General features: G+C 47.1%; 1 protein-coding gene across 8 annotated transcripts in view; it reads right to left on the reverse strand.

Moving 5' to 3' along the window:
- PAX7 (paired box 7) overlaps positions 1–25012 on the reverse strand; it is a 96660-nt gene that overhangs the window by 25523 nt on the left and 46125 nt on the right. For all 8 annotated transcript variants that reach the window (XM_065038101.1, XM_065038098.1, XM_065038099.1 and 5 more), the window contains 3 exons: positions 23896–24095; positions 10449–10614; positions 9682–9881 (listed from right to left, as the gene is read on the reverse strand). In XM_065038101.1, the coding sequence (XP_064894173.1) occupies positions 9682–9881; positions 10449–10614; positions 23896–24095 (566 nt within the window). The remainder of the gene's footprint in view (positions 1–9681; positions 9882–10448; positions 10615–23895; positions 24096–25012) is intronic.

A 25012-nucleotide genomic window follows, 5' to 3' on the forward strand; every position in this document is an offset into this window, starting at 1 on the left:
TCTGTGCCCCCCAGCCCCTCGTGGGGAAGGCAGGCATCTCCCTGTGCTTGGGATTGAGCTGAATAATGTCCCGGCCACCTGCAAACGCGCTGGGCTTTCTCTGCAACTGCATAATTAGAGGCGGCATTGGGGCAAGGCAGCAGGATAACGCAGCATGTAGAAAAGAAAAATGGGAAAAAGAGGGGGTTTTTATATATTAAAAAAGGAAAAAAAGAGGGGGAAAGGAATGGAAAAGGAGACAGGAAACATGATAAGGCTCAGCCAGGCGCTCTCTGCTCGGCTGTTCTCTGTGCAGCTTGGCTGTTGGCTGGCTCTTCTGGTTTAAAGTGACTCCACTTCTCATGGAAACGGAGAGGCGGTATTAAAAAAAAAAACCAAGACACAGAGAGCTTCCTTATCTCATGGAGACAGTTGTCAGGAATCACTTTGACTGAGTCGTTTTGTCTCCATGCTTTTTTTCGCTGTCAAGCAGGCCTCAGGACATGGATCAAAGGAGAGGCGCCGAGCGCTCGCTGAAACTTCTGATCCCTTCTCGGTAGAGACGCGCGAGTGGCAGACAGCTCTCCTCCACATCAAATGGAAGGAGAGAGGAGAGGGAGGAAGAAGGGAAGGGAGAGGGAGAAGAAAAGCTGGGAGAGACAGAGAGAGGAGGCTGTGAGGAGCTCGCTCTGCCGCTTCCGATCTCAGGGGAGAAACAGACAACAGCAGCTTTTGCTTTCTCTCTTCCCCGTTCCCCATCAGCTCTGCGCTGGCCTTGTGGGTGAATTCCTACCCCAAAACAACCCCCCGGGTGTCAGCGTTGCCCCTTCCATCTCTCAGATCAGTCGCTGTGATTTTCCTATATCTGCTTGGCAAGCGGCTCCCCACCCTTTCCCCGATGTGACTCACGATTCCCTTTCAGGTACTTATTCCCTGAAATAAGATCCCCCTCATCTCCAAACTGGATAGAGGCTTAAGGGCTGACTCCAGCTTACTGCGGCGAGCTAAGACCCTCCGCACCTTTGATCAATTTACTGCTCACGCACCCCAGACCCTGCCGGGATTTCTCATCTTCAGTCCCCGCTGCAAATTGATCTCGTGCACGCCTGTCTGGTGGAGGCAAGCAGCAGCGTCTTGCAGCGGGAGGCCCTGCTGCACCCAAGCCATTTTCGCCCGTGTCCGTCGCTGTGCGAGGTGCAAACCCCCGCGTGGCACGCACCCCACACGCCCCGATGTTTATCTGTTCCACATACAGCTGTATCTCCTCTCCTTTGCACCTCCCTGCACACCACAGAAGCTCTGTCACCCCAAGCTGCTAAATCACGTATTGCACAGCCGTCTACTGCTCCTCCTCCCTCCGCACACAGTGCGTCGAGACAAACGCACTGCAAGCTGCCACAATACCGAAATGCCCTTCATCTCACACAAAAGACCAGCACAGCATCCCTTCAGGGTACATCTCCCCCATAAACCCCTCATGATGCTTCACAGGGCCCTGTAGCTCTTCTGAGCAGCCCTCCAGGATGCTCCAGAGACGGACACAACCCCTACAGTCTTCCCTGTCCTCTCAGCCTCCAACGTTCTGCTCGCAACCTTTGCTCTAAGACGCTGCAACCCACCCATCAGCGATCCCAGCAGCTGGCTGGCTTTGAGACGGGAGCGAACGCAGGTTTCCTGCATCGTTAGCACATGTCGATGGTGAAGCGAACTGAAAATAAACCGTACTGAGTAACAACCCGTTTCAAAATGCATCCATCAGCTCTGGGAAAGCCGGAGGTCATGGCATATCACCCTAACATGGAACCATGTGAGCAACGCACAATCCTGCGTCTGTCTTCAGCGGAGCGTTTCCTGAGCTGGGGCAGGGTTGATGTTCACAAGAAGAGCGCTGACCTGCCCGTACCTGCAATACACCGTCCCACCTCCTCTCCCAGCGCATCTCTGCCCTTCTGCGCGCCCACTGGTGTCGTTACGCTTTCCACAACCCCTCTTTGTGGAAAAAAAAAGAGAGGGGCAGGTTGAGGTCAGCGCCTGATCCACTGCAAAGTACACTGCCGTACATTTTTCCTATCATAGATGGCTTTTCACAGCCAGGGCACAGCTGGAGCACAGCTGTTACACCGTTGCTAGATTTTAACAGGCACACACGACGCATGAGCACACACAGCGGCGTGTACGCACAGAATGTGCACGCAGGACATCGATGCCCTTGTGCACGCAGGCGTGCAAGAGCACGCACGCATGCCCCTGCCTCTGAATCCTGATTATTCCTTTTACTGCCTTTCCTCCCTTTTAAGCTTCCCCTCTGTCCTGCGTCCCTCATTCCAGGGCTGCTTTCCCTTGGTTCCTCTGGCGGCTCAGCACCAGCTCCCTGGTCCCTTGGTTATTGCAGCTCTTCCAGCCACACTCGCTTCCGAGTGCCAGAGGTCGCTCCGAAATGCCCGTCGCCAGGCTGGATGCTGTATTAATTGCTAATCTCTCATTTTTCTCTATCTGTGCTGCCTGCCTTGTCTCAAGTTCCCTTATTAATCATAAAGCAGGGCAAATCCTACATTTGAATTCTCCGAGTCTGTGTCTCCCAGCCAAGCCCCTCTTACCCTCCCCGGTGTGGAAAAGAGACAGGACCCAGAGGGGTTTCAGCAGGAATTACAGCCCCCACATCACCTCTTCCACCCACCCAGAATCAGCTTTGCTGCCACCACCCCATAAATGGGTAGTGGGGTCTGGGTGGGAAGGGATATTTAAAGATTTTTGGGTACAGATTTAAGTGTCTTAGCCCTGTGTTTCTTAAATAAGTGCTCCCCGCTCTGACGTCTGGGGGCTTATCAGACACTTTCATACCTCCCTGCATTTCCTCCTGCTGACATTGGTCTCATCATTCTCCTCAGGTTGCTTTCCCTGTATTTCTTCTCCTATTTACTCCTTATTCCCCAATTTGTCTGCTTCTGATACTTGTGTTGACAAAGAGTTCAGTGCCACAGGGGCTGGTCCTGGATCCACCTGGATCCACCAAAGGTAATGGCAAAGTTGAATTCAAGGCTCAGGAAACAACTGTTTGCTCTGAAATCCTTCAGTGTTTCTAATATTTTAATATCACAGTAATACCCACAGAGAACAACGTCTGGAGTGGAAAACACATAGGAATAAACATGATCAGTGGCACCCAGAGTTATTAAGGTAATAAGGTGCTGCCTGTTTCTAATCAGTTTTCAATGGGATCTGAACATCCAAATGAATCAAGGAAACTCAAGAAACCTCCAGATTGACAGAAAGCATTTTGGCCCCTCAGATATGAATTTCCCCCTTCCCACCCTACTCCTTCACTCGCAGAAACAGTCATTAGGAACAAGGCAAATAAATACGTATCCATTTTCACACGAGAAAAATGTTCCATTCTCCTGTTTTCCCATTGCTGGGAGCAGAGGCGTCTAATTGACAAGAGCAGATGGCTTTGTTTGGTTAAATAAATTAAAAAAAAAAGAAACTTTAGTGGAAAAACTACCAGCTTTCCTGGGACACGTAGGTTAAAAGTTTAGAGACGGAGCCGCATTCGACACCGAGCGAGAGAAAACGCCAACGCAGTCTCAGCAGAGCTAGCTTCTCCCAGAGAGAAACCTGGAGCTCCCATGTCTCCTTTCCACACTCCCACTAAAAAAGGACAGGGATTTTAGCACGTGTTCACCTCCTTCTCCAAAAATCCCATGTGCAATCTGCAACAAAGGTCGTGGGGAGGCTGAAGAGCGCTCACCAAGAAAGAAACGGGGTGCGAGGGATAATTGGGACAGCAAGGACTTTGTGAAGGGCAGATGCTTCATTTGGGGGAATCGCGGTCCTGGAGAGATGGTGCTGCAAGGGGAACGCAAAGGAGGCGGCGTGGGGGGAACAGGGCAGAGACCACGCGGAAATAAAACAGGAGTGGAAAAGGAAGGTGGGAGAAAGGGGAAGGAGAGGCGGAAAAGAGAGGAAGAGGAAGCCAGGAGGCAAGGCTAAAGAAAAACCCTCGTGTGAGGTGGCACCCAAGAGCGTCTGAGGTTAAAGAATAGGAGAAGAACATGTTCCTACACTAAGATAAGCCGGAGAAATGAATCCTTATCCGTCCAAAACCAACCCTTTAAAATTCGAGCGAGAGAAGGGTCTCCTTTCAGGGAAACGGGGAATCCTTAATGCTTCCTCCCTCAGCAACTGTAATGCCAGGATGTTCCCAATCTGCTTTGAGGGATGGAAAGATTAAGAATAATAAAAAAATTGCAATAAAATATGTGTGAACGAGGGGGTAATTGTGGACAAATGCAGCATTCAAATTCATTTTTCAGCTCTTTTACACACCATTTCAATCTTATTTTCTGCTTGTTAATGAGATCTTGTTGGTTGGGGTGGGCACGGCTGCCCAGTATCGCTTGGGTAATTGCACATAATTTTCTCTCTACTAGTGATTTGCATCAGATTTTTTTTTTCTAATTCTTTGCTATTTAAACCCCCTCCTCCCTTTCTCCCTCCCCCCCCAAATCTCACCCTCTCCTCCCCCTCTTTCTTCCCCTCCCCTTCTCCTGGCCCAGCAAGACTCATTTTGAATGCTTATTATAGGCACAGTGTCTCCGACAAAAAAAAAAGGAAAAAAAAAAGAGAAAAGGAAGCAGACAGAAGGGATCCATGTCAGTGAAGGGAAGAGCGCTGGAGCCAGCCCTGCCATGCCTGCTCCCTGCTCGCCAGTTAACATCACGTCCTTCCCAGTTGCCAGGTTTTCCACCCCCAAAAAAAGCACTCAGCTCTGCTCACACTTCTGCTGGGATCTGTGTGCTCCTGGTGGGGATTTACAGAATCACAGAAGAGTGTCAAGGGCTGGAAGGGCCCTGGAAAGCTCATCCAGTGCAATCCCCCCATGGAGCAGGAACACCCAGATGAGGTTACACAGGAAGGTGTCCAGGCGGGTTGGAATGTCTGCAGAGAAGGAGACTCCACAACCCCCTGGGCAGCCTGGGCCAGGCTCTGCCACCCTCACCAGGAACAAGTTTCTTCTCATACTTAAGTGGAACCTCTTGTGTTCCAGTTTGCATCCATCACCCCTTGTCCTATCACTGGTTGTCACTGAGAAGAGCCTGGCTCCATCCTCCTGACACTCACCCTTTATATATCTGTAAACATGAATGAGTCCCCCCTCAGTCTCCTCTTGTCCAGCTCCAGAGCCCCAGCTCCCTCAGCCTTTCCTCACACGGGAGATGCTCCACTCCCTTCAGCATCTTGGTGGCTGCGCTGGACTCTCTCCAGCAGTTCCCTGTCCTGCTGGAGCTGAGGGGCCACAACTGGACACAATATTCCAGGTGTGGTCTCCCCAGGATTCACACAATCCCTGATCCACCCGGGATGGAGGAAGAGACTGGAGCCCTGGGACAACATCAGCAAAAACACGACTGTGCTCTGGACTAAGAGGGTCCTTGAGTTTAGAGCCTGACCTTGAGTTTAAAGCCTGACCTATGCCTCAAGTGTCCCTCCAGAAACACTATCGAGAAACAGTGATAAACCAGAAATCTTAAAATCCGACTCCAACCTTCAGATACTGCAGTAACACTGGGAATGAATGTGGTCACGGAACAAAAAAAAAAGCCACCAAAAGCCCTGAGAAAATTAAAGCAATAAATATGAGATGGTGAACAAGTTTCTCTTGGCTCTTCGTCTTTCTGGAATTGTCTTAATCTCTGGGTGAGCCTGTGGGTTTGTTACAAGATTCAAAGGTCTCAGAAAGAACATGTTATGAAAGTACAGAAAGTGCTTGACTCTGAACTATACCCTAATATGTTCTGCAGCTAGACAGGGGCCATCTGCAACAAACTAACGATCTTTTGCTTTTGAATAACTCCAACATGCTACAGTGAACAGTCAGACACATTTAAGATACGAGCCCGGATTTAAAAGGGCAGCAGAATTTTAGGAGGCAAAGCAGTGGGTAAAATCCTCCTAAGAAACCTATGAAGACATTTTGAAAGGCAGAAGAGATGTGCCAGAGATGAAAGCAGCCCAGAATACAACATGACCCTACTTTTTACTGTTTGAAAAGCACGCAGGGAATCTCCAGTCTTCACAAATGGTGGAGGCACAGTGAAATGTGGCCCTCACTTTTTATGTTGACTTGTAATGAATTCACTTAATTTCCTCCCACCTCAGCCCACCCTGCAGCAGACACCTTTCTTAAAGGACTGGCAGATGCTGAGCAGGACACAAATGGACTTAATACTGAGTTTACCATTATACTGAGCTATCTGTCATAAGCCTTATCACAGCCACGGTGAGGGGCAATACTGAGCCAGCACAGGGATGAACTTGAGAACAAGTGAATACAAAGTCTGTCCTCACTGCAGTGTGAAGCAGGGACCTGGTGAAGGATGTCTCGGTGCTCGGCCTTGTTCTGGTTAAATGGGAGATGATTCCTCTGCGGGATGAAAATTAGTTGGAAATATTTACGATGCATTTATGAAAACCCACTCATCCACGCGTTCACTTGGTTTACAACCCACTCTTGGAAGAAATTATGAGACAGAAGCTCCAGGGCCAGAAATTATACTCTGTGACTGCTAACTCTGCTTACTCATGCTTTGCTTCGGGTCTCTTGTCTCTTCACTAAGTTTAGGCATAGGAATCAATGCCAACCCAGAGGCCACTGAGTCACCCAGGTGAATCTGGAACAGCTGCTGCCGACCCACGCGACCTCCGGGGAGCAACAGGGACCTCGCTGCTGCATGTTCCTGATCACCCGTGACTGCTGCACCACCCAGCGCATCCTGCCAGATGTGAGGTGACACATCTGTCTGCAGCTGGGCAACCTGTGAAGTCCTCTTTCTCCAAGAGGCGACACTCAGAGCAAGGTCTCTCTCCTACAAAGGCACAACACCATCACAAATCACCGCTCGGGTTGCCCTGAGGTCTGTCACTGAGGTCTAGGATGGAGTACGGCATGAGAGATCATACTACGTAGTGGTTTAATTACATAGAACCATCCTTCGCATGACCAAGTTGGTGTCCTTGGATAAAGTGTCACAAAAAAACATTATAATGGGATGAAGTAGCTGAAGATAATATTTCCCAGTTGAGCTCTCACTCCTCAGCGGTCTCAGGTCTCAAACAGAGGCCCAATGGCCTCTATACCGAGGAAAACATATGGGAAATGTTTCAGGGATGGGCACAAGACTTTGTGTGCCACAGGCTGGAAAACAAGCGAGAAACGTGGCCATTTCCCACGTGAAGGTTGGGGAAAACTTCAGCAGTGTCTGCTCTTTCCGTCAGGAGGGGGAGGACTAAAGTGCGTGCATGCGTGGGGACTGAGCCCGCGGAGGCCAAACGTAATCCCCTTTTCTCTGTTGTGAGAATGGAAATGCCATGCTTCTCCTCTAGAATTTCAGCTGCCAGCACCGAGCCCGTCTGGTGGATTGTGGCCGGGACACCCAATCCCGGGGTAACTGGATAGCGGTGCCGAGCGGCAGCAAATGCTGGAGCTCTCAGCCAGGCTGGCCCCCACCTCCTTGTCTAAACTGCAAAGAAGTTTCCCTCCTGCTGCTTGCTAAGGGACGAAACCAGAGAACTGTCTGTTTGCAGCTCAGATAAACTGCCATCATTTTAAGTTCTCAGTATTTTTTTTTCCATCTCCTGGACTCTCTCCTTCGCTGTAGTTGGTATTCACCCCTGCAGAGTGCAACCAGATACCGCAGATATCTGAACAAGAGGGCTGAGGTGCAATGAGTTTTACCTGTAATGCCATGGAATAGCTGAATTACGTGCAAATAGGCTATATAGAGCATCCCATATTGAGACCTCACAAAACTTTTACCCACCCTGCTATGTAAAGGACACTTCTAGGAGGTCTCATTCATGCTGGTAGGAGTTATTTCTTGCATCCTTCCACTAGGAACAGGAGAGGAATACAGCAAGACAAGTAAATATGAAGCAGTCATAAAATCACCTGGGTTAGCCTTTCTATGCACAAAAGAAATAGAAGAATTTATATGCTGATAGCTTGGCCCTCACATGATTAAATGCATCAGAAAAATGGGAATCTCCCTTTTTTGGGGGTGCAAAGCTCTCTTTTCTTCAGGACTGCCAGATAATGTAGGCTCTCTTTGCCATACAAAGGGCTTATTGGCTCAGGACTATCTTCCCCCAGCCCGAGCCTGGGGGCAGGGTAATTTGGGATAGGGATAAGCACAGAAAAAGCATTGGTCTGATCATTGAGCCTCTGATTCAGTGAGTGGGACTAGTAACTAAACGATGAAGCTACAGAAATGGAAATTGCATGATGGACTTGTACACATCTAGCAGCTTTATCACGTGGATTGCATCTTTAACTTATCCTGCGGTGCTAAATTGCACTTGTGATAATCAGAATTAATCACATGCCCTGGACCACCTAACCTGCAGTCTGCCTTTGAATTCCACCTGGTATCCTCATCTCCCAAGCCCAGTGCTATTAGAGATCCCTTGTCAGAAAGATGTTGCCCTATTTCCCCCATAAATTACACTGTTGGAGCCAATATTCAGCCTCACACCAGTCACACTTTGACATTTTCCATCTCATGACCATTCAAAGCTAGAAGTGGGCTTTTTATACCATTTCAGAGAAGCTGCAAAATTTCCCTCTTTCCATTGACACTCAATGTTTGTTTTCACACTCGAGAGATCACAAGCTATTGGACCTTAAATTCTATATGCCTCTCTGATGTCTCCGTTCATTGCACTCCTCTCTAAACAGTTGTAGCCTTTTCATTTCAGATGCCTACCTAATTTATCCTTGTAGTTTCAAATTCTTTTTACTTCCTGTCTTAAATAGTGACACTGGCCACTCTGAAACAACTGCCGTAGTGCACTTCGTATGTGTCCGTATTTCACAAGGGACTGAGAGAAAAAGTAAGACATATTTGGTGCTCCTCCAGGATGGCAGGCACCACATGGATACAAGTCCTTGCTGTTAATTTTCAGTGTACAATATGTGCCTTGTTCCATTTAAAAGTAAATGTGCATTTGGAAAACAGATCACATCAAGTAAACCAAAGAGAAGCTTAAATGAGATGAAATGTACCTTTTCTCCTTTAAAGCTCAGCTACACCTCTCATTCTGACCTCGTGGAAAGCGTTAGTGGAATTGTTTACACGACACCTTGTCAAAACTAGATCCCAGATCTACATCCCTGTGTCCTGAGGAAGCTCAGATCCACAGCACTCGCAGGGCTCTCCATGTTCCAACTGGACTTGGACAAGTTGGCTTCAGCTCATCTCTAGACCAGTCGCCCATAATCCATGGACTATTCTAAAGAAAGCCTGCAAGAAGTAACTAAAAAAATCAAGCGTGCTGTCATTAGGCTAAAATGCACAATCAAAAGGCCCACATCTGCACCGGAGTTTTTTTTTGGAGGGCTGAGAAGATGAAAACCAATGTTCCAGTCCTGGTGTTTGCACTTAGAGTGGGTTAACCTGAATATGGGAACTAACAGGATACAAACGCTCTGGCAGCACAATGCTGAGCTCAGGACAGACATACTGCCGATAAACAAATTAACTAATTGCTTAAACCAGGCTGCTTCCAGGAATTGGTGACAATAACAATAACTCAAGGGAGTTACCATAACACATTGTGATAGCCTGAAGTTTGCCCTGCTCTCGGAGAATCTGGACCAAACAAATAGTGTCAGGCAAAGAAAGAGAATGGAAGCGGGTCACATACCTGCGGAGAGAGGCCATTGCTAACAGGATTCATGTGGTTGGCAGGAGCTGCGGCGTTCATGAAGCTGTCTGAGTAGCTGGAGAAGCTGTGCCGGGCCCCGTAGGCAGAGCCGGTGTCGGCGGCGGCGGCGGCAGCGAGCCCTCCCTGGTGCATGGTGGACGGCGGCAGGGGCTGGGGCCTGTGCACGGTGCTTCCGCCGTCTGCGGAGAGAACGGGCAGGGGGGAACGTTGGCGGGTGTTAGAGCTGGGGCTCTGCAGAGCATTTATTGATGGTTTGGCTATTCCAATCTCAGCTTCTGGGTCCCACTATCTCTGTGCCCCATAGGAACATGAGCATATCACGTGACAGTACAAAATATGCAAACTTGGGACGAAATCTCTGAATTGTCTCTTAATTTTTCCCCAGACAGAAGCTATAAATTCCTTTGTGAAGACCAAGACTAACTAAGATTAGCAATACTCCTCCTACTGAACCCCAGTATGGAGTTTTATCCAGAACGAGGGATCGCCTAATATGATACTCACTTTATAGCGATGTGCTCATCATTTAAAAGCTGAGCAGAACTATAGTCATGAAAGGACCATGAGACAGAGGAGAAAACTGTGGAGTTTCCATTGACTTGAGGAAAAACCCGGTCTTCCCAAGTAAAGGAAAACCACCTATGTATTACAAGGGCCTTGTGGGATGTCACGAATCAGAAAGGGAAGGGACGATGGGGTGACGTAGGGCAGGAGAGGAGGAGCAGTGCAGGCGCAGGGGCACTCACCTTGGGAGATGGTGGTGGTTGGGTAGGTGGAGTCCGGCAGCTGGTACGGGGGCAGAGTCGGCATCCCTGTGGGCGGGAAGCCCCCGGGCAGCAGGTGGTTGAAAGCCGCAAGCTGGTTCGCCCCCGCCTGTTTGCGCCATCTCGCCCTTCGGTTGCTGAACCACACCTGATGGGGAGAGGAAAAATCCACATGTGACTCGGAGCTGCTGTCCCACCTCACCTGCACTGCTGGTGGAAACGCATCCTGAGCTACAGCACTGGCCAAAAGCTGCTTCGAGTCGCTGCCTTTGTATTTGTCTCTGTTCCTCAGTTTCCCTTCTCCCAATGACAACACTAGTACTGCCCTGGCTCTTGGGTGAAGATATATTCATTTAAAATTGTTAAAGATGCTATTAAGAACATGGGAGGGTGTATCAGCAGTAGGGCGAGACGAAGAGGAATAATTTAACTTGTGTATTCCAAGAGAGTCCATTCCAAATAAATGCATTGCTACCACCTGGCCATTCTGCCTTGTTATCTGACAACTATGTGAATTATGCTGAAGGATTAAGTACCATAATAGCAACACGGCTGCACTGTTAGGAGGGATAAATAGAGAGATTAGCATCATGGTTTCTATGTTAGACAAGCTAAATAGATAGAACCAGACCGGAGGGAATACAGGGTTTTCTCAGCTTCTCTGGACTGCAGCAAATCACTGTTGTCTGTATGCTAAGACATGCCCTCCTTGCAAGAGGCACTGCAGTATGCACTAGAATTGTACTGCAGCCAATTTAAATCTCTGTGCATTAAAATAAACCCAGTACTAATGCACGTGCAAAGCTGGGCTCACGTTTCCTGCAGTGCTAGTTTACCTGTAAGACGCAAAGGGAAATTTTTCTAAATGCATTTGTCTGCCCTGATGTGTTTTATCATGGGCAATCTCCTTTCTGCATAGTGGAAAAGGCTTCTCAAGCTGTCTCTTGGGCTTGGTTTACTTCATTTAATCAGAGAGGCTCTCAGGCCCGACCCCTGTTTGGGGTTCAGAAGTATGCGGATAAGCTTTCAAGCCAGATGAGAATGCAGCTGCTGGACTCTTGTGAGGCCTAAAGGGCTAGAAAACACGATTAAATTTCACAGCAACAAGAAAAAATGAAGCAAAAATCAAGAGTGTAAAGCATTTGGGGCGAAAAAAAATCTTCCATCAGGCTTCGAAGCTGCTCAACGTCAGATCAGAAGCTGGGGTTACAAGGGTTTGAGGCACTGCAGCCTAAACTGTCCCCACAGCTTGTGAACTGAAACTAAAATTTCTTCCCTAGATACAGCAGAACCTTAGTCTGACCGCACCTGGTACTTCAGCCACGATCCAAATCTCAAAGCGGGTATTTTTCTCTGCCCTTCGGATTGAGTCACGCTGCAAATGGTCACTTGCTGGTTTGCCTTTGTCTGATTGGCACCTATGGGTCACCCGGCATGACAAGGCAACATGTTTTCACCGCGAGCTGTTTAATTGAGCACTGCCTCTCAGTCCACATGCTACAGCGGTTCTTGCTGCAAAAACAAGCACACACTGAGTAACACACACCAATTTCTGTGAGGTTCTCTGGATCACAGTCTTTTCTCGCTCTTTCTCTGTGTTACTCATCCAGCGTGCTGTGGAAACAGATTCAAACCTGCTAATGATATTTGCGTGTGACCTGCTGGTGATGGTTAGGAAAGACCTAGTCCTGGGCGGTCCTGCTGTTATTTACATCCACGTAGAGTGAAAACAAAAAAAGCCCTGGTTTTCTTTGGAAGAGACGGTCTAAGTTAAACCCCTTGAAATGTATCCAGGGCTGATGTCAGGTCCTTGGCACCAGACGCCTCTTTTTACAGACCTGTTCCTACGGCACTGCACTAGTGGCTGAAGCAGCATAACCTCTCAGCACCTTCCAAAAGCGTGACAGAAATAGGTCAGCTCACATCCGATCTGCATTGCCCAACAAAGGCCATGCAGGTCAGAAGCTCTGGGTCCATTTTTGGCACCAAAAGTCGCTAGCAAAATCTAGGACAGAGTTAAGGAGAGAGAAATGAATGAACCTTAAAGGTCTGTAACACTTTACAATGCTTTTACACAGTCCAATTCGTGGCACAGTTTCTAGGAGCAGTGAGCAACACAAATTAGTAACCTTTTGTTTGCCCTGGTCATGCAAAGAGGATGGTCCCATCCTTTTCTCACACATACATGTATGTGGAATTCATGCTCATTAGGGATACAGAACTTGGCTCCTCTCATGTCACTTAGAATAAAATACATTTGTTTCCACTTTCATAGTTAAGGACATAAAAACTGTCTCAATATTTCTGTGAGGTGAACATAAGGAGGTAAAAAAACCTTTGCTCTTCAGAGAAAAAGGCCTAGTCCCAGGCTGGAAGAGCTTCCAAAAAACTAAGATCTCAATGCAGGGAATAACATATAAAATTCCTATACCTGAAGGGTATAACCGAGCAGCTATGAATCCAGAGTCAAGAGGGAAAGAGAAATTGAACTCCCAGGACGTAAAAGCCACACCAGTGATTTCTGACGCTTTCCTGACGTTACAAAGGGTGGGAAAGCTCCTTTTTTATAACTAGGAGCCAGATGCTGGCAAATCCACTTGGGATGAGAAGTTCCGAAGAAACACGTGGAGCGAGACGGTCGAGTGCAGAACATGTTTGTCCAACAATATCCCTTCCTTTATTTGTTAAGGGAGATAGAAGGATGCTCTGAATCCTTTTACAGCTAGGTAAAGTTGACCAAAAAGGCCTGTGCAGGGGCCATTCCTGGGGTGTCTTACCTGCTTTGGTCTAGAATGTGCAGGGGTTTGGAAGACAGGAAAGCTAATTGTCATGACTATCAGGAGAGAAATACAGTTCTTCATTATGCTACAGGCTCCTCCTGTGACTACAGGAAAGCTATTGCTTTGCTGATTTGAAGTCAGGGGAAACATCACTGCCTTCAACAAATTTTGGCCCTTATACAACCCACGCATCAGATCGCCACCTCTAAATTGAGGATAAACCCCACATTTTCTTGTATTGTAGTTTATTTCAATAATCAGCCATCTGAAACAGAAGCTCCCCTTAACTGCCAGCAAGCACCATACGCAGCACAGCGAGATCTCTGTCCTGGCTGAAGCATCACAGCAAAACAAGCAATAAATGATAAGAATAGTAAATACACATGCATCAAATTCACAACTACATGCTTAAATGGAGTGCTTCCTAACGGAGCCTGGCTGGAGAACCCAGCCACAAATACACTGGAAGCTGCCACAAAGAAACTGATAGGATTTATCTTCCCGTGCAGAGGAAGGGACATTTCATGGCCCAAACAGGTTGATTCTGCCCCTTATTTATAACCCACAGAAAAAAAGAAGATACATTCCAGCTAATGACGTTAGCAATTCTTTCCCTTCCCCCGCCTTAAAGGTGGCTCAGGCCTTTATGCTTATAAATCATTTTATTGGTAGTTAAAATATAGAGGCTAGAGCATCTAACTGTAATGCGAGGCGCACTTCAAAGGGAACCTGCTTTCATTTCACAACAGTTAAGGTTTTATCAGCCACTAAAGATTCCCCCTGCCAGAGGATCCTGTTACACCATGTTAAGCTCGGGGTGAAGGCTACGGCTGCTAAAACCAGCCTGGTGGGAAGAAGATGAGGAAGAGGAGGAAGTTTTGAAGCTGCTGGTCTGCCTGTGGAGATGTCGCTCTACAGGCTGGACTGGACAACTGGGGCTTTCTGCTGGGAAAAACCAAGAGGGCGCTTGGGAAAAGGGCTGTGCGAAGAACCCAAGAGCATGTCAGAAAGCTGGTTGTTATTAAAAAGACGAGTACTTTGTGATTTGTCTGTGCACAGCAAAGAGATTCTACACAGAGTAAATGTGTTGCTTTCCAAGGGTATGGGTATATAACATAGGTCACTGAAGACTAAAATTCATACATGCTGAAGACATTTGGGGCTTTTGTCCCTGTGAATTTTCTTCCAAAGAATGTATCATGTAGACAGGAGATGCGTTACAGAAACTGCACAGCTTAGCTGAGGGGAAGTAGATAGGTACAGGAATGCCCACACGGAATATAATTTTAAAGAAGATATTCTTGATGTTCTAGGCATACCCAGGGTCCGGGGAAGAGCAGAGCCCCTCACTGTGCCATGTGCACCTTGCTCTGTAAGTGAACATACTGCTAGAGGGATGCTGAATGCGAGATGTTCACCACAGAGTAACACTCGATCCGTTACCTTCACTGTCCCCTCCACGGATCGGAGACGAAGAAAGCCCTCCAATTCATCACCGTCTGCCTCGCAGAACCAGCTGAGTTCAGAAGAGCCCGTCCTCCTGCTCGGGCTGGGTTTGGGGCAAAGGTTAGCAGTGGTTCTTATTTAACCCCAACGCCTGCACCCAACCCTGCCAACGGCCGGCCTGAGATGTCCCAGGCACTTGTTCTCCACCGGCAGAGACAGCTGCCTGCCAGGATGGGGCTGGACTGAATTATCCCCGCAGCCGCCGAGATATGGGTCAGCTCCCACAATTTGTCAGACAAGGAGAGGAAAGGAAGGTCAAAAAGAGCCTCCTGTGGGAAAGAAAGCCTGGTGTGTTCCTGCTCAGCCTAATCAGGACTTGATGTTGGGAAAGATAGATGGGATAAAAGAGCTCATAAATGGAAACAGGGATGGAAAAGCCAAGTGGTGCTTTTGCTTTCAAGCAGAACGGAAGAGATGCAACATGTGTTTGCTTTCGCAGGCCTGAGAGGCTGCAGAAACCAGGTGGAATGGAATCATACGGGCATTTATGGCCCAAGCACACCAGAAAAATTCCACTGAAGTCAGATGAGGTCCCTCCCCAGGTCGCATAAAGGCGACTCTACCAGATCAGGTCCTCTCCAGGCTCTCCTTTAAACCAGGGCAGATCCCTGCAGTGATGCAGAACGTCTTGAGAAGGGAACTCTAGCAGCAGCAGCAATGAGAGACAAGGAACAGTTATTGCTCCATCCAAACACCTTCTTCTGCCCTCCCAGATGGAGATGTTACAGCAGCTTGGGATCCTGTAAGTCCCTACAACAGTTTAGTGAACGATCGAGCTCTCTCTGCCAGGTTCTGAGGGTTAAAAACAGACATCGGAGACGTACAAGCATCACTGTGGCTATTGAGGGAATTCTTTACGCAAAATAAAAAGCACGGATTTCAGGCACACGGATTTTTAGCGGCACGTGGGGGGACATGGCTGGATCTAGTGACACTTCAGTGCCTAAAACGCAGAGCCTCTGTCACTTGTGGGTGATATGGTTAAGATAAATATTAAACAAGGTTAGTGGAGCAGAACAAATGACTCTTCACAAATGAGATTATCCAATGAATTCAGCCTATATTTCTCCCGGCATATCCACATTCCTGAAGGTGCCAGCTATTTATAACAATGTGTTGAAGAATTTCAAACAGTTTGAGGTATGGGGATTTTTTTGCAGACCACTTAAAAAACCCCAGAAAAACAACAAAAAATAAACCACACAACACCAAACAAAAAAAAAACATTGTTATCTGTGAAATATTTGATTAGAAAAAATATCGCAAGAGTAAAGTAATCTTTGAATCAATCATGTCACAAACGCTTCCTCAACCAAAAGGTCATCTCTACCTTTAAATGATCATCACAGTACGAACATCTCATGACCGCTAATGGGTTTGTATTCAGACAGGGAAGCAGGAGGCAGCAGAAATGGGATAAATCTGCCCACCTGCACACTAGGACATCCTAAGCCCAGGTTTAGACTTGTGGTTCCACAGCTCCAAATCCAACCCCGCCCAGTGACGCAGCTTTACCACTTACTGTCATAAAAGCTAATAATACTTACACAATTTAAAAACAATTATCATTGAATGAAGTAGCTATTGGATACTGAAAGGTCGTTTGCAAATGTGGTGCTTTCCAGCTCTACAAACTGTGCCTTTCAGTGACTATTTCAGTTGCCAGAGGAAATTCCGTTAAACTAAAATATAAAACCTCTGGGTTACTTATCTGTTGATCTTTTTATAAATCCGGTGTCTGAGGATGACTGGGGCTCACGGAAGCTGAGAGACTTGGGGATGAGCTCACTGCTGTCAGAAAGCAGCTGCAAGGCAGTGGATTTTATGAAGTGCTTTCTCTCCACTTGAACACTTGCTTCTCAGACAGCCAAGTCTTAACGGTGTTAGAGTTGCATTTAAACACTTTGAAACAGGCTTTGATGTTCATACATCATGGAGGTGAATGAGATGTGGGGGAGTAGATCACCTGCTGCTGTTGTTTGGGTGAAGATAGGCTGGGCTTTAACAGCAAACCAGCAGCACGTTGATTCCCACTATCAAGATTTTCTTTGCAAAATAAAAAGCAATGAGCTTTTAAAAATAGCTTAAGCACTCAAAGACTCAAACACCCTGACAAACCCTCCTCCTGATTATGATAAACATTTTGCATTGCTGACCAAACTGAATCTATTTAATTGGTGTCCCAGTAAACAGAAAGACTGAGAACAGACGAGTCACACGTGCTGGCGACTCAAAGCAACAACGCACCTGCTCACTGGGTGGTGGCTCCGCTGGAGATTCAGCATCGAGCAAAGTGTATGAGAAATATTTTGGTCCACGGCCTCGTCGGACTGGAAATTTTGTGATAAAGGTTCTTCTCATAAAACCTCTGGGAGGCCCTATTTGTTTTTAATACAATGGGACAGACACTCCGCTGCTATAAATCAGTGCAACTTCACTGAGTTCCATTTAGAGCAGCTGAGCGCGCGGTGTCAGACACAACCGCTTCAGCCAGGGAACCGCGAGCTCGGTCATTGCTTTGGCCTCTGGGCCCTCACTCCTTTGTAAGGAAATCAAATCATTACCACATTGTTTAGGGGATCCCTTTTCCAGCTTGTGCCCGTGAGGCCGGCAGTTCTGATGTCCTCGGTCCAAAGCAGACCGAGAAAAGGAGAACAGGACAAGGAAAAGGTCAGTTCCAGGTTTTGCATCTCAACACAAATTTTACCTAAAACTCCTGATTTACTGAACAGAATGGATTCCATCTGCAGACGCCAGCAAGTTTAAAGGAGCGCTCTCTGTCATAAATTGCTCCATTTGTTTCATACAGACGTCCCGCCCCGCACATACAAAACAAGCTGGTTTTGTCAAATTACGCTGCAAATCCTGACGTTTATGCTCATTCCTGTTGTTTTCAACCAATGCCTTACCAGAAGGACTACAGGATTCGGCTTATCATTTTCATCATCAGTAAAGTATCATATACTTAACGAAATAGCGCTGACTCTGCAGCACAATGCCCTCAGGCTTACAGAGCTGGCACTATGTCCTCTGCCAGTGGGACATTTCTATTTCCAAGAGGGCTGGTTACTGCAATTGTACTATGACTATTAAAAGTGCTGATGCTTTTCCAAGCAAACCCTTAGATACAATGCTTGCAATTTTAAGAGATCAACTCTGGCTTTTCCAAAGCTCAGGTGAAAAGAGACTTGCCCCTGCAGTTTGCATACCTGATAATTTACAGTTTATTTTTCATGCAATAAGTAGGTGGACTGAGGACTTATTATGGAGCATATTAGCTGGGCTAAGTATGCAACGGGCCCCTCTTGAATCCAACTGCATTTCTGTTTCTAACTCAGGCTGGAGAGATATGAAAGAACAGTAGCAATACCATGAGAAGTCAAGCATTGATTCACTAAAACAAAAAGTAACGTTACAAGACTGCAGCCGACCTCACGCTCTCACCAGCAATATCCTGCAGCGACATCTCCACAAGACACAAGGGGGAAGCATCTGGACCCACCTCAGCTGCATTTAAGCCTGGCTTTACCTTGCAGAACCAAATCGGTCCCTTAAAGCCGGCTGGAACAGCACGCTACCCTCACCCTGACCTCTCCGGGGAGCTGGATGCCGCTTGGCATCGCATTGAAGACAAGCTGCTAAATTCATGTATACCGTGATTAAGTTATGAAAGACGTACCCATCGTTAACCAATGGACATGATAAATGTTTTCTGACCACCTGCAAAACGAGGGGACATTTTTCAAGTTTTAGATCCTTCTGCACGACAAGAGGAGACAGAAGATTAAGTAATACACTGTTTAGAAGCAGATTTGACTAATAGATGCATTGTAAGTAAGAAACTAAACAATTATAACTAACATCAATTATTTCTTAGTATACATGTACTGTACATCAAAATTTTCAAAAATTGTAATGCATATGTAATAATTATGTGAATATAAGCAACACAAGAGCATCCAGTCTCGGGAGCACTGATGGAGGATGATCCCCAGTGTTCCCCAGCGCTTGATAAAATAAAGAACGCCGCTTAATGGTATTATTGACTCTGCCATTAAGTTTATTTCTCCGTTTCGGCACCGCTGCTCTCCGGACGTGCCCGGGCACACGCAGCGGCGGTACGGCCGCGGTTCTCACGATGCCAGGGGTTGTTCTGGCTGTGGATGGTGGATCTGGCCGCCCCGGCGTGCGAGAGCACGGCTGGCCCCGTGCCACGGAAAACCAGCGTGCCAAAGGAGCCGCTGCCAAGCAGAGCCCCAACTGCCGGCTCCTTCGCGCAGCCCCGGCCGCTGCCAAAAACACAGGGCAGCTGTTGTGTCATAACCTCATCGCAGCCCTCTTCACGAGAAATGTAAACTAGCCGGAGCCTCAGGAAGAAAGAAAACATTCTCAGCTGACCTTTAAGGGAGGGGGGATTGCCTCAGAAAAGCCAGTTTGGACACATCTCAAAGAGTCTGGGAAGCAAAACACCAGGCAAACAGCTTTAGGCTCCAGCAGCTTTGCATGTCTCACGTTAATGCTGGGAGCTGGGGGAGCCCTGCTTACCACCCTTCCCATAATACCTTCAGTTTCAAAAAGCGCCATCTCCAGGAACAGCGACAGCTGGTGACAGAGCACTGGGGTCCCCACTACCCACAGGGTTTGAGAAGTTCCTGAAAAAGTCAGGTCTTTTCTAGAAATTGGACTGCAGCACACTGCTGGTAAATAGTGGTTTTCAGCTTCCTCGCACTGAGAACAGAATTGCTTTGTGAAATATTTCAAGCAAAATTGAATGGAATTTCTTTTCTGGTGCTCCATTTGGCAGGTCTGAGCTGCTGCAGCATGATCTAGAATATGGCTGTTTGTTTACTACAGTTTGAAACTGTGTCATAAAATACATATTATGTGAGTAGCCTAGAAATGCACTGAGATTTCAGAGGCAGAATTGCTCTGAGCCTTTTTATTAAATGAAACATCCATTTTCTCCCAGGCAGAAATCACAACAGTATCCATCATAAAAATGATCAATAAAGCACTGGGTTGCGACTCCTGCTGTCTAGTTTAATTTTGTTATTGAAATAACGGTTTCTCAGTGCATGGAATTTCCTGGGGATTAATAACAGACATCAGCATCACAACGCACCCACCCTTTCACGCTTCTTATTTATTTCCAGAAAGCACACACTGCCCAAACCATAGGAACTCAGATTACCGTCCTTGCTCGCGGCACACGTGCTCGCACCCAGCTGGCTGTGGAATGACCATCTGAACCATCCGCAGGAGACGCTGAGAAGCAAAAGCTGCCATCTATTTTTTGGGAACAATTTTGGTAGATTTCTTGGAAAGCCTTTTGAGAGAATACTTTGGAGCCTGACACATCTGAGTCATTACAGCAGCAGGATTAATGGAGATGGGTCGCTCACATGGGAACCTACACAAAGTTTATTCATGAAGAACATTCTCAGCGCTCAAATTTCTAAGCGACTTGGGATTGTGGTGCTGACCTGAGGGCAATGTGGGCACACGCACTGCTTTGTTTTACCTTAGATTGCTTTCTGTTGGTATTTTTCAAGTAAAAAACAGAAGTAAGCATTCAGGTTTGTTGGTAAATAGCCTTAAAAATGCAATATATTTGGGCAAACAGATGTACAAATGGAATCAACTAGGAGAAGGATTAGTTTCAGCTCCCCTGACGGATGTACCTGGTGTCTCTTTTGACATTAGCATTGCTTTGACAAGTCATTTCTACACCTGGACAAGATTTCCTGACAAAACTATTTTCCTATTCAAAACCACCGTCCTGACAAAGCTAAACTGTTTGTGAGAAAAGGGTTGCTCTGAAACACGTCCCTTCTCTAGAAATGCCAGGGAGAAAAGTTTCAAAATTATCACAGAATCCCATTTGTCTTTTTTTTTTTCCATATAAAAACTTTGACATCATCAGTTAGATAATTGCAAAAACTGGTGTAAAAACCCAAAATACATTTAAGATCTAAATCAAAGTTTCCATTAATGAGCTAAGCGAATTGCTTAGCTGTTAGACTTAATTTTTAAATCCATGAACACTTGGCCTTCCAAAGCTTGTTTTCTGGAAGGGTGGAAATCGGAGCTCGCAGATGGGCAAGAATTTGTTCAGTCCTGGACAATTAGTGTGGACACATGAGTCAAGACATCGTCTCGCACACAAACAAGTCAGTGGGAATTTCCATCAGTGGCCTCGCTGGGTAGAATTGGCACCGAAATCCTGATCCTTGCGGAAATCCATGGCAGTTTTCTCCCTGGCTATGCTCAATTTGGGATTAACCTTTGAATGGCTCGGACCTTTGGATGTGTTGGAAGTCGGAAGGCCGGAATCCCGCGTCTCAACCACACAGACACTGCAGTGACCTTGCAAAAATCTTGCTCACCCTCCTGTGATCTTCCTAGCAGATGAGAAACCGGAGCTTGGAGCTGCTCCCCACCACCCCCTCCCCCTTGTTGTTCAGCTTGTGAATTTTATTAGCTGTCAACGTGTCAAACTTCCACTTAGCCGGGCAGCTGCGTGACCAGCCAGACTGAGGCCTGCCAATAAAATTTAACAGAGCTATCAGCTTTTCACATGGAAGAGATTACGGTACGTGAATGCTCAGGTAGCAGAGAGAACAAATGAGACCTGGCTAAGTTCAAAGGTAAAGGGAGGTGAGGAGAAGCAGCAAAGAGATGGAGAAGTCCAGTGATTAGCAAAATGGGATGTTGTGTATACACAATAAAGCAAGCCTGACAGCAACACCCAAGCTGTGATTCAGAGACTCGGGTGTGATCCAGGGATTGACCAGCCATGGATGCACCGAGATCCAGACAACGGCTGAATCGACGACCAGACACTAAGGAGCTGCTCTCCAGTCTCTTTTGTGACTATGGGTCACAACATAATTTTCATACATCCGCCTCCCATTTTACATGTGAATACAATAAGCTTTTGGGGACAAGTAGATGTTGGCATGGCCTGTAACACCCAGAAACCCTGATCTCAGCTGGCCCTGCTGTTATTACAGCCATCTTTAATCCAAAGCACATCTCTTGGCCTTAAAAACTCTGAGACAGGAGTAGGGCTATAAGGGTGTAGAAGGTTCCCTGCTGGATGGGCATGTGTGTGGATATGTGTGTGTGGCTTTTTTTTTTTCCACAACAACTTGATTGACTAATGTTTGTAGGTCCCAAGAGCCAGGAAAAGATCTGCTCTGATATCCAGAAAATTTTACAAGGGGCGGCAGGCTTAAAAGTGGTGGGAAGAAGCTGACTCTGCCAGGATGTCGGAATGAGAAAGCCATCAGGAATGCGCCTCGGAGAACAGCTGCTACTAGAGCCCTGGCAGGAACCTCCGCACAAGCTGCCTGGGAGCAAGTAGGGAGATCACAGCTTGAGACAAGGGAAAGGTTCTCTTTAGTTATTTATTTAGCTTTCCCTTTCTGTTTTCACCTCCCTCCTTTCTCCCGGCCTTGTCACAGTGAGGTCAGAGCGCCGTGGAGAAGAGAGAACCTGCCTCTGGTTTCTGCACTCCCTGGAGTTTCAGGGCTCTTCCCTTCCTCCCCAACATGCCCATATCACAGCTCACACAAAACAACTTTCTTTCACACCATAAAAAAGCGCTACCTAAAGTCTGTTCTCCCCCGAAACTCCTTTTTTTAATCTGTTTGCCACAGAAACATTTCTTTTTATGTCTTTCTTAACATCTTATGCCCATCTACAACAAGCAAGACCAATTAGAAACAGAATATGCAAACCAAAAATGTGGGAATTTACACTTTCCAACTCTTGGTAACTTAGTCGTCTAAATTAGCCGCTTTCCCAATCTCCATCTGTCTGTGAACCTACACAGGTAGCAGATTAACACTATTACTGCTGAACGCTCTGGCACGGTCTTTTGGTTAAATCAAAACTAGGATCAGTTGAAAGTTCGCTAGATTTCCTTTCTGCAGTGTCCATAGCCAAATCTCGAGGGATGATGGATTCGGGAAAACCCAGCACCTCTCAAGAGAAAGCTGGAGGGAGGTGAGGAGGCACCTGCTGCAGTGCTGCAACTGGCTTAGCACTTCTTTGGGAAAAAAGACTAGTGGGAAAAGTCCTTAATGATTTAGTGAATGTCCCAGGTGTGGGGGAAACATCCATTCCCAGACAGCCAGGGGAGAACAGCAAAAACTTTTGGCTCCTGAGTAAGCACATCAAGCTCATTATCCTGAGAACTGCAGAACAAAAAAACCCCACAACCCTGTTTTGTTTCAGAGGAGCTGGTTAATTGACTGTTCCCCTGTCACAAGCCTGCAGTACCCTTGCCCTCTTCTCTCAGAGCCGCTCGCAGGGACTCTGTGCTCAGTCTGAAACCCAATCGCGCTGGTCACACGGAGGATGGACTGCTGGGGTCTCCATTTCACTTCTTTAACCCAGCACAATCCCAAATCCCTCCCCCTTTCCTTCCCGTTCCCCAGGGGACTCTATTATACCCCCCGATCTGTTCACACTCCTTATCCCTCTGCATGTTTGCACACACTGCTGACCCAGCCTTTATCTGGAAGACATAAGGGTCTCTGTGTGGAGTTCCCACAAGGGCTATTAATCGTGTAGATGTCAGAGTCCTCCGGCTCCGAACCCTCCCTTCCTGCTCCTCCCCTCTTCTTCCCTCCCCCCGCCCTTTTTGTGCTCTCTAGAGATCGAGGGGAGAAGAAGTTTTATGAAAATTCACATATAGAACTTGCAAACTTTGCAAAATATGAGCTGCTCCCCTGGGCAAGGTTGGTAAATGGTGCGATTTCTCCTGAAACACCAAATACAAACATGTACACACACACTGCTTCCTCCCAGGCAAATGAAGGAATTTCCTCCAACAGAAAACAGAGCACTAAATGCTTTGCCAAGTTCGGCAAAGTCTGGCTCCTGGTCCCAACCTGGATGGAAACCCTCCAGCTGGTACCTCTGCGACGGGCCAAATCCAAACGGCACATCTGCAAACCCGTGGGAATGTGCAGAACTGAAGTCTCGGAGCCTTGTGAACGTGACCCCAAAGACAACGAGCATCCACATTACAGCTTTTCAGCACCCTCATCCCCAGCACTGCCACCTCCTTCCCCACAGTGAACAAGAAGCTGCACCACCAGGCTGACCTGCCCCACACCAGATTTAGTCCTTACCTGAACTCGGGCCTCCGTGAGCTTGGTTCGCTGAGCGAGCTCCTCTCGTGTGTAGATGTCTGGGTAGTGGGTTCTCTCGAAGGCTTTCTCCAGCTCCTCCAGCTGCTCGGCAGTGAAGGTGGTTCGACTGCGGCGCTGCTTGCGCTTCAAAGGCAGGTCTGGTTCAGATTCGACGTCGGAGCCTTCGTCCAGCCTGTTACCTGGGGTGGGAAGGGAAGCAAAGGGGAGGTGAGGCTTGCATGGTGAGAAGCCAGAGAGGGAACAGCTAAAATGTAGAAGCTGAAACGCATGCATAAAGATATCAATACATATTGCTTTGACTTGTGCAGTCTAACTTCCTCTTGGGTTTTGTGTAGTATCAATGTTTAAGATTTCAATGTTCTTAAACCACCTTAGGAAGAAACAAAGAAAAACATTTCCAGCTCCACTTCACCTGTAGGTTGAGTTTCCCATAGGATACAGTTCCTCTTCTCCTAAATTCCCAAATTTCAGCAGGAGTTTTGCACAAGGCCAGATTCCCACAGCATTAAGATGCCATAAAATTCCTTTACCAATGTCTAATTTGGTCACTTATTTCCTCCACCTTCACTTGCCCTGCACCTCTGCCTTTCCCCTCTCCCTGCACCACACCTGAGGCGCTTATCAAACCCAAATAAGTAGAGCTTGGAGTACATAAGCCCAGTTTTGCTCAACTTGACAATAAAGTTTCCTGAAGTTCCAATAGTGTTTTTCAGTTCTCTCTTTTTGCTCCATACTATCATCACCCAAAAATCCGCCTTTTCTTTCCAGGGCTGAGAACAGCAGCTGTGATTTCCCCAACAGCTGCTCAAGCACGGCGGCAGTTTGAGGAGTACGGGGCAAATATCCCATCGGAGTTCACTTGTTTATACTGAGATGACCACAAAATGCCATTGCGTTCAGCTCGCTGCAAAACAAAAATGCTTTTATGTCTTAGGGTCACAGAAACTCTGCTACAGGGGAGTGGATGGCTTGTTTGGGGGGCAAATGCATCACCTTCAGAGCTTTTCCCTTCTCTAGGCCTGGCTTACCAATACACTGAGTCTTTACATATGTTCACCTTTTTAAATCAGGAACCATTTATTTCTCACTGAAGTCA

Source organism: Columba livia, chromosome 21 (assembly GCF_036013475.1).
Source record: "Columba livia isolate bColLiv1 breed racing homer chromosome 21, bColLiv1.pat.W.v2, whole genome shotgun sequence".
Taxonomy (NCBI): domain Eukaryota; kingdom Metazoa; phylum Chordata; class Aves; order Columbiformes; family Columbidae; genus Columba; species Columba livia.